We start from the raw sequence: 9,334 nt of genomic DNA on the forward strand, positions 1-9,334 counted from the left end.
GTTGCCTCAAGGAAAAGGGGCTTTGCTGAGTATGGAAAGATCAGCAAAACCTATTGACCTTTCCCCAAGAATAAATTAAAACTAAAACCAGCAGTCCTTCAAAACCAAGTAAGAAGTTGAACTAATAATATACCTCTGTGGCAAAGTGCCCATAAATTCTCTCGGAGTGGGAGGCTGGGAAAAATGCCAAAACAAGTAAATTCCTCTCTAGTCACCTGCTTGCCTGCCCAAGGTACCTAAGCAGAAACAAGCTGAATGTAACTCCTACGACTGATTGCAATCAGAGACCAGAACTTTGAGGTGACCTATTACCTCCTTGATCACTGTAGTGGGACGGTATGGTGCTTTGAGCCTCCTAAACAGGTAGAGTCTTGGAGTCTAGAGTCTGGTGGTTGCTTCTTCAACTAGAGAAGGCTATCATTTCTGTTGCTGTTCCACACTACTTGTAATACGATCAAGAGGTGTCTTTAAAGAAATAAAAACAAAAAAGCTTTCTGAAACAAGTCTTCCCCAGGAAGCCGGTGCTGGTCCTTTTCTGGTCCAGGCAGTTGTGCCCCAGCTCGCGTGCAAGGTTTTGCAGTGCATTAAGTAAGGTATTTGAATCTAGACTCGGACACCTAATCATAGAGGTTTGCACATGGGCTGAGTGTCTAACACCCCTTTTAACCAATGCAGTCCATTCAAAGCAGGCGATAGGGAGTAGGGAAAATTTCAGACTAGCACAGACGCAGAAACAAGCTAAAAGCAGCATCCCACCTCAGCCGTTTCACAGTGGGACAATGAGCAGAAGGCTTCCTACAGGAAGGGAAGCACAGATGTCCTCCTGTACTGTGAATTCAGGTGAAGGTGTTCTGCCAGGATTACAGCTGGAAGTAAGAGACATACAAAGCAGTTGATTCATAGAAATTTGGAAATGCAGAGGGGGAATTAATTTTATTTTTTTACTTCTAAAAATGGGAGGAGGAGAGAAGGACGAGAGAAAGAAAACTTTACCTCGCTACTTGAGAAAAAGCCAGGAAATACACAGAAGAAAGGTGAATTATGTATTCAGAGAAATGAAAGCTCTGTAAAAAAATAAATTAAATTCTCATTCTCCCCTTTTCAGAGATGATTCTGCCAGTGGTGTTCTTGTGTCTCGCAGCTGTGCTGCCTCCGTCCACTGGACAGGTAGGATCCACACTTTGTAAATCTGGATGGGATCCGAGGCACTCGTGGTCTGACTGAATATGGCTTTTCCTATGCACACTGATCATATGCAGAAAGAGCCTGATTAGATATCTAGGATCTGGAAAGCATTTATCCTTGAAGTCTGTTTAATTTCAAAGCAGTAGACTGGTTCCACACTTGCACACTAAACCATCTCTATAGGCTCACTGTTACTTATGAATTGGGTCAGAGATAACTATATTTTCCAGAAGCTCCCATACACAGATCCAGTAATCTGGATCTCCCAAAGATCCAGCCCTCTTCCTGTTAATTCCCCACACTTTTACAAGCAGCAGTTACCTAACTCTCTCCCTTCCTTGTGCCACAGGTCCTGAGCCTCTCCCTTTGCTCACGGTCCCATCATCTCAACGTGTATCACTGATTTCCCTCAAACAGCTAAACGAACTAATATACTCAATGCACGCTTAGAGTGGTTCCTCCCAAATCATACTCAGTCTGAAGTTTGAAGTTTGCTACTTCTGCTTTAGAAACACTAATGTGACTGAAGACTTGACTACATTTCCCCCTAATTCTTCAATTTCTGCTCTCCATGCTGTAGCCTAGAAGACTAGTGAGAATGGTTGTAAAGAGGAGGCTGAGTTCTTCACATGGCTATTTTTTAATCAGAAAACACATCAAAAGTTTGAGAAATGCTATCAGTTATGGCAGGAGTGAAAGAAAATCTCTGTCATGAAAAGCATAGGCACACTTTTTGTTCAGTGGTATGTCCTGATGAAGTACCAGAAGAGGTCTATGATGATCCTGTGATTAAACAACAGGTTCCTTCCATAAAAAAACATTGATAGGCATGTTTAAAATACTGAAGAAGGGGAACACATTATAAGTACATTCATGTCTTCAGCTGATTTTTAGAGCCTGTTTCCTCAAAACCTCATGAAGGAAATTATATTAATAGTAAATTAAGTCTGATTCTGTTGCCTAAATTTAAGATTCTACAGGCACATGAGATGTTCCAGGATATCTCAGCCATCCACAAAGGGTTGGCAGATATGACACAGGAACCAGTGTTATTACTGCTAAGATCTACTCTATGGAACAACTTAAAGTGTTACTCCACATGGAAGCACTCCTAGAGATACTTAGGAGACAAAGCATATCGCAGTATGTTTTCCATCACAAGGATCATCTCCTTGGTTGGTATTAGTATTTTGGTATTTTAATATTTCCTAGACAGGATTCATGATTTAGTTACGTTCAAATAAAAAAGAAATATAACATGTTCTTTCCATTTAGGAACCTGAAGGTTTTGATGCTGTGTTAACTAGCAAAACAGGTCAGCAGGAGCTGATTGTTGACAAACATAACACCCTCAGGAGAGGAGTAAAACCAACTGCCAGTAACATGATGAAGATGGTAAGTTGTGTGCTGTAAACCTATTTGCAATGAGTAATGGACCCTGTGAGAGATACAGGACTGTATGCAAGGTCACATTATTTTATTTAGCTACAAATTCACCCTCAAGACCTTTCTTAAGGATTGAGCATGGCCAGCACCAAAAGAAACATGAAGCTGGGCAGGTGGAAAAATAAGTCTGGAAAATTTTGTGGTGCACGAACAATAATGTCTCTTTTTTTTGAGGAAAAAGAAAAGGAAAAGGAGGAGCCATGGCATTGTTCATTCTTTCTGATGCATTCTTTATCAGTCTTCACAGTTTCTATTCTTCTCCTGGGTGCATAGTAACTTTGTTCCTACTCTCGCTAGCTCCCAAAAAAGGGGAAGAAAAGGATTTTGTATCTGATTTTTTCTGATTTGAAGTGTAATTTCCAAATGCTGTTCCTTCATGAGGGGTTATTAATTGGTACGTGTCTGAATGACTAATATTTTCTTCTTTCATTAAGGAATGGTGTCTTCTGGCTGCAAAGAATGCCCAAAAATGGGCCAATCAATGTACTTTAAGTCACAGTCCTGCTGACATGAGGACAACGAGTAAGTGAAGCATGAGTGCTAACTGAATAATGTCATACATGTTATTGATGTGACCAGTTTGGTTTTTGTTTGGCTTTTTTTTTTTTTTTTTTTTTGAGATACCATAAAGGCAAAATTCTGGATATAAATCTGTCCAGTAAGTGAGAAAAGTTCAATCCCAGTCTCATCCCAATTGTATCAGTTTTACACAGGTGTATCCCATTTTCTTCAGCAGGTGAAAAAAATCATAGTGAGAAACCATATTCTCTCGAAATATCATCAGAAAGAAGAGAATCTAGACCCAGATTACTGCAGAAACCAGCTTGCATGTGCTAGATGAAACTGTCTGGGAAGGAAGGGGCAAAGCGTGAAGGTCCAAAGCTGGCTGGTGGTGCTAAGTACAATTTCTAAGACAAGACTCATAGTTTTAAAATCCCCTGGCAACTTGCAACCTAAAACTGTCTTGGAGGCTCATATAAACACTTCAGTCGTTGGATATTGAAGTTACAGCTATATTACATTAACAGTAGCTACGATCAGTGCCCAACATGGTGTTGACTGACATCTGTCTGTAAGATGTGGACTGTCCTTCAGACCCCACACTTTTTGCCTAAAAACCAAATCCGCTGATTTTTGCTAAGGTGAATTCCAGATGAGAACGAATGCATACACAGTAGGGTTGGACCTGGATAAAAACAGTAGGTGAAGATAGTGTAGACACCTTTTTGTGTACCAGAAGTAAACTTTGAATTTTTGGGATTTTCCCAAGATTACTGACCTGTGACCTGAATAATGACTAGGTTGCTAACTTTCAAATAGCAAAATTACAGTCGTGAATCTGTGGTGCACATGTGCAGGTGTATCTACAGACATGCAGAAGGTCTGTCAACAACCAAACTACCAGCCAAACAGGTTGGCCATGTTGCAAACTGGTCAAGTGACAACTTCAGTATTGACAAAGGGTGATGTCACTGAACTGGAAAAAAAAAAACAAAAACCACCCTGCTGTCCCATCTGGGATGAGAACTTCCATGGAAATCACACCACCTTTTGCTGCCTTTTTCTCACACATGTATCTTTTATGCATTTCTCGGTATCTTTCTCTTTTCAGCTGTGCAATGTGGTGAAAATCTCTTCATGTCATCCGCCCCTTTCCCATGGTCAGATGTTATTCAGGCCTGGTACAATGAGGAGAAAGATTTCGAATATGGAACTGGAGCAAAAACACAAGGTGCTGTGATTGGCCATTACACTCAGGTAGATGCAACTTTTTTATATTTCAGGCTGAACAAATAAATATCTATATGTTAGCTAAGCAACTTTTACCCTCTCATTATCTCTAAGGGGAATAAGTACAATGGAGACATGAGAGTTATTCTGACAAAATAAGATGAAAACTTTCAAAGTAACAGAATTAAAATGAAAATAATAGGCTAAGTGTCTTTACAGAGTAAAGATACTGGTATTTCAAAACCTCAGGAAGAAACAAAGGGAAGAAACTTATTTGTTTGTTTGACATCTGAAAATTGCTGAGACACTGGAAGAATAGGGTTATCCCTATTAAGTATCAGGAAGGAAATATAAATAGGTTTGTTACAGTCTACAGAGTTCCATTGACTCAGAGAGTTTCCAGTTGGACAATGGCTTATGCTAATCTCCTCTGTTCACCTGCATGAAACACAGGATACAAAATTTTACATCATGATTCCTACATCTTCTTCAACAGTTTTAACTGAATGAAAACATATAATTGAGACAGTTTAACTCAAATGTTTTATATATATGTGTGATAAATCATTATCATTATATCCTAAATGTTCTGTCGTTCAGGGGTGAAAACAGGGGAAAAAAATTTTTTTCCAGCAAGGGACTTATATTTTATTGTGAAGGGTAAATAAAGTGACTTAACTTGGTTGCAAATGTTTCTGTAATGCAATTGTGCTTAAATGATTTTCAAATGTATATTTTTCATTCTCCCATGATTTTTTTCTTATACCTACAGATGGTTTGGTACAATTCTTATCAAATTGGATGTGCTGTCGCTTTCTGTCCCACCAGTAAATACAAATACTTTTATGTCTGCCAGTACTGCCCCATGTACGTATTGATTCTGATTCTGGAACTTCTTATTACATTATCAAAATTACTCAGGAGGTGGTGAAATTTGTAATAAGGCACATTACCCATAGCTGAGGAACAGCATTGAAGAGTGTATTAGGAATGTGAAAAGACAGAAAAATACTCACCAAAAGAATTTTCAAACAAGCAAAAGCATAAAACACGTAAAAGTGACACTGCTTTTCAGATTAAATTTCATTTGCCTAAAGATCCTAATTTTCATAATAGTAAATCACAAATAAATATTTTCCACATTCTATTTAAAATCTTGGTTCAGAAAGGCATATCAATATGTACAGTACAGTGAAGACTATAATTAATACAAAAAATTTAGTAGGAATTTTAAGGCAGAGTGATGATTTCATAAACTGCCTAAAATTATTTTTCACATTCACATTGTAATATATTGCAGTGGGTTGACCTCGGCTGACCGCCAATAGCCCACCAAGCCACTCTATCACTCCCCTTCCTCAACAGGACAGGGGGAGAAAAAACATGACAAAAAGCTCATGGGTCAAGATAAGGACAGGGAGATCACCCACCAGCTACTGTCACAGGCAAAACAGGCTCAACTTAGGGAAGTTAACTTAATTTATTGCCAATCAAGCAGAGTAGGATAATGAGAAAGAAAAACAAATCTACAAACACCTTCTGCCCACCCCTCCCTTCTTCCCTAGCTTAACTTCACTCCCAATTTCTCTACCTCCTCCCCCCAAGCAGCGCAGAGGGACGGGGAATGGGGGTTGCGGTCAATTCATAGCACGTTGTCTCTGTCGCTCCTTCCTCCTCACGCTCTTCTCCCGCTCCAGCGTGGGGTCCCACCCATGGGAAACAGTTCTTAACAAACTTCTCCAACATAGGTCCTTCCCACAGGCTGCAGTTCTTCATTACCTGCTCCAGCATGTCTCCCTTCCACAGGGTGCAGTCCTTCAGGAACAGACTGTTCTAGCGTGGGTCCCCCACGGGGTCAGCAAACCTGCTCCAGCATGGGCTCCTCTCTCCATGGGGTCATAGCCTCCTTCAGGCGTATTCACCTGCTCCGGCACTGGGTTCTCCATGGGCTGTAGGTGGATATCTGCTTCACTGCGGACCTCCCCGCGTTGCAGAAGGACAACCTGCTTCCCTATAGTCTTCACCGCAGGCTGCAGGGGAATCTCTACTTCAGTGCCCAGAGCACCTCCTTCCCCTCCTTCCTCGCTGACCTTGGTGTCTGCATGGTTGTTTCTCTTACATATTCTACTCCTCTCTTCTGGTTGCTGTTGCACAGCAGTTTTTACCCTTTCTTCGATATGTTATCACAGGGGCACTACCACTGTCGCTGATTGGCTCAGCTTTGGGCAGCAGTGGGTCCGACTTGGAGCTGGCTGGCACTGGCTCTGTCTGAAATTTGGGCAGCTTCTGGTATCTTCTCACAGAAGCCGCCCCTGCAAATTCCCCCCCTGCTCCACTACCGAAACATTTCCAGATAAACCCAACACATATATAAAAATTGTTTGACATATATCAAAGATTAAGTGTAAATTAATATATGTATGCATCCATATAGTTAAGGTTTATTCTCAGATATGTTATAGTGACTTTATAGCTCATGTTGGTAATGTTGATGTTTCAGGGGGAATCTACGAAGTTCAATTGCGACACCCTACAAAAAAGGAGAACCCTGTGGTGATTGCCCTAATGCTTGTGAGAATGGATTATGCAGTAAGTTTTAAGCATTTTAAAGGTGGCTTGGGTAAAGTGGATGCTTTAAAAAAATCCCAATTAATTTGAGCAAATGGAAAGTTTTTGAATTTATGTGTTCAAATACCAGACCAAAAGCACTATTACAGAACGACACTTCAGCATGCTGGGTGCTCTACCTAGATGTGGAGTGAAACAAAAGAAGAAGGAGTCTATGATAAGGGTGGGCAAATGTTAGACAGTAGTTGGTGTACATTGGGACGCAGATACCCTCCACTTAGGGTGGGCAAAGGTTAGACAGTAGTTGATGTACATTGGGACGCAGATACCCTCCACTTCATGGATCAAGATATTCATATGGCCTAGATACCTTCATTAAAGGTGACAATGTCTGGGTCTCCATATGGAAACTCTCATGAATACTTCCTAGTTTAAGAAGATGCATTGACTGCTGTGAGGTCAGACACATTTACGGCAATGGTAGAGCAGAAATCTCAGCTCCAGATTTCCAGCTGCAGTATATATGCTTTTCCATACCCAAGAGAGGCAATTCTCATCCCTGAATCTAGGAAATGCCAGGGAAGGAGGGGACTTCTTTATCTTTTTTCTTCTTCCTCCTTTGAACAACAGTGGCTGATCAGGTAGGAGTAACAACACACTTGATAAGAGCAAGCAGTAAATCTGAGTTTTAAGAATTCTAACAGAAAATAAAAATATATGGGCTGAGTCTCATAATGCAAGACTTCAAGTTTAACTTCTGTTACGTAATTAACTTAATTCTCATCATAAGCTGCAGTATAAAGGAAGAAAATTACAAAACACCTTGCAAGTTCAGAAAAGTTGATAAGCCTCCTTGAAAGAGCAAAGAATTTTGTATGTATGGTCAAAGGTTTTGGATGCTACTGTGGAGTAAATGGCAACAAAGAGGAAAAAAATTCCAGAGAAAAGAAATATTGATGAAAAGGAAAAATTTCCAAAAAGGAAAATTTTCTGAAAGGAAATGCTGCAGGTTCTCATTTCCCATTTACGATTAATTTTGTGTTTCAATTAATTTTCAGCCAAGCTTTGAAAGTTTGAAGGTGTTTATTCCAACTGCCTTGGCAAAGTCTCCTGGATGTACCCATAGCTTCATCAAGTTCACTGCCCTGCTTCCTGCCAGTGCAAAACTGAGATAAAATAACAGGCTCAACTTTTCCCTTCCTGGACATCCATCTCCTTAGTGACTTCTTTTACAAAAACAGATTCCACCTTGTCTCTCCCACATATGCAGAAGGACCAACTTCAGTCCAGTGACTCACACGAGAAAAAGCTGTAGGAGGATGTATATATTCTATTCATATAATGATCTAGAACATAGTGGAGATCTTAACTGAAATTTGGCATTTGGGTACCAGATGTATTTAATGGTTAGCTTTTCACATCTTTCTTTTCCCAAAATGTTATTTAAGGAGCATTGTTTAAATTTCTGTGGTTTCCAAATGTTTTATATGTTCTTAGTATAGGTGGATAGTTCTTGGTCATGCAACTAGTCTTAACTTGACCAACCTTTTGAACTATTGTACTGTTAACAAGACCAGAAGATAAACAGGATTGCCTGAAATATGTAGTTCGCTAAAGGAATTAGGAGAGCAGCGCAGTTTCCACTAGAACTATTCTGGTTTAGAGTCTGTATCTTTTGCTGACATACATTCTACTGTAAAATGCTCAGTGGTATTTAAACGCAAAAAAAAAAAAAGGTATTTCATTTAAATTAATGATCCTGCTTATAGTATAAGATTGCACTTAGCATAAATACACATAACAAAACCTGCCCTCTAATGGAAAAGAACTGTCTGAGAAAAGGGCTTAATTCACAAAAATAGATAGCCAAGGAGAAATGTCCCTGCATTTGGAAACTTTGCTTTTAATAACAAGTAAGGGTGTCTTCCAAAATTATTTTTTTAACATCTGCTTTTGCTGTATCAATCATTAAATTACTTATTCTTCACTGACCAATTCATTGTAATTTTCCTTCTTTCTTATTACCGTAAATACAGTTCGTTTAACTTCTACCAACTTTGTGACTTTATCAGCATTAGGTCTTGAAGGGAGACTGATTCTTTAGCAGCATAAGCAGAAACAGTTCATGTGAGAAACTGAAGATTTCCTAGGCAAAAACAGAAGTCAGGCAAACAACTTTCCTTTAGACCCTCTTTCAGAGAGAATGACCATTAGCATAAAAAACATGCAATACTCACGTCTGTGACCGTTGGGAAGCAAGTGCTCTTCTGTGCAGTCAACAGTGGCACTAAATATTATTTTAGTCCCACCTTACAATGGTTTCACATTCCACTCCTCTTTTAGTAAGAAAGCTGCAAGATTCCAAATGCCAGAGTCTTTGACACAGAATAATTTTAGCACACAC

The 9,334-nt window shown here is 39.7% G+C and overlaps 1 protein-coding gene across 1 annotated transcript; it reads left to right on the forward strand.

The window, feature by feature from the left end:
• The first annotated feature begins 1,107 nt into the window (after positions 1–1,107).
• LOC104073129 (cysteine-rich venom protein pseudechetoxin-like) lies at positions 1,108–8,199 on the forward strand. The gene is made up of 7 exons (XM_009572807.1): positions 1,108–1,167; positions 2,461–2,580; positions 3,066–3,153; positions 4,244–4,389; positions 5,135–5,229; positions 6,863–6,951; positions 7,989–8,199. The coding sequence occupies exons 1-7, from the start codon at positions 1,108–1,110 to the stop codon at positions 7,997–7,999; spliced, it is 609 nt and encodes a 202-aa protein (XP_009571102.1). The 3' UTR covers positions 8,000–8,199.
• Positions 8,200–9,334: the final 1,135 nt, after the last annotated feature.

The sequence above is a fragment of the Fulmarus glacialis genome, unplaced genomic scaffold (assembly GCF_000690835.1).
Source record: "Fulmarus glacialis isolate BGI_N327 unplaced genomic scaffold, ASM69083v1 scaffold942, whole genome shotgun sequence".
Classification (NCBI taxonomy): Eukaryota; Metazoa; Chordata; class Aves; order Procellariiformes; family Procellariidae; genus Fulmarus; species Fulmarus glacialis.

Coding starts and splice junctions, on each gene's coding strand:
- LOC104073129 (XM_009572807.1), top strand. CDS start 1,108: ATGATTCTGCCAGTGGTGTTCTTGTGTCTCGCAGCTGTGCTGCCTCCG. Junction 1,168..2,460: donor TGCCTCCGTCCACTGGACAG/GTAGGATCCACA, acceptor CTTTCCATTTAG/GAACCTGAAGGTTTTGATGC. Junction 4,390..5,134: donor TGATTGGCCATTACACTCAG/GTAGATGCAACT, acceptor TTATACCTACAG/ATGGTTTGGTACAATTCTTA.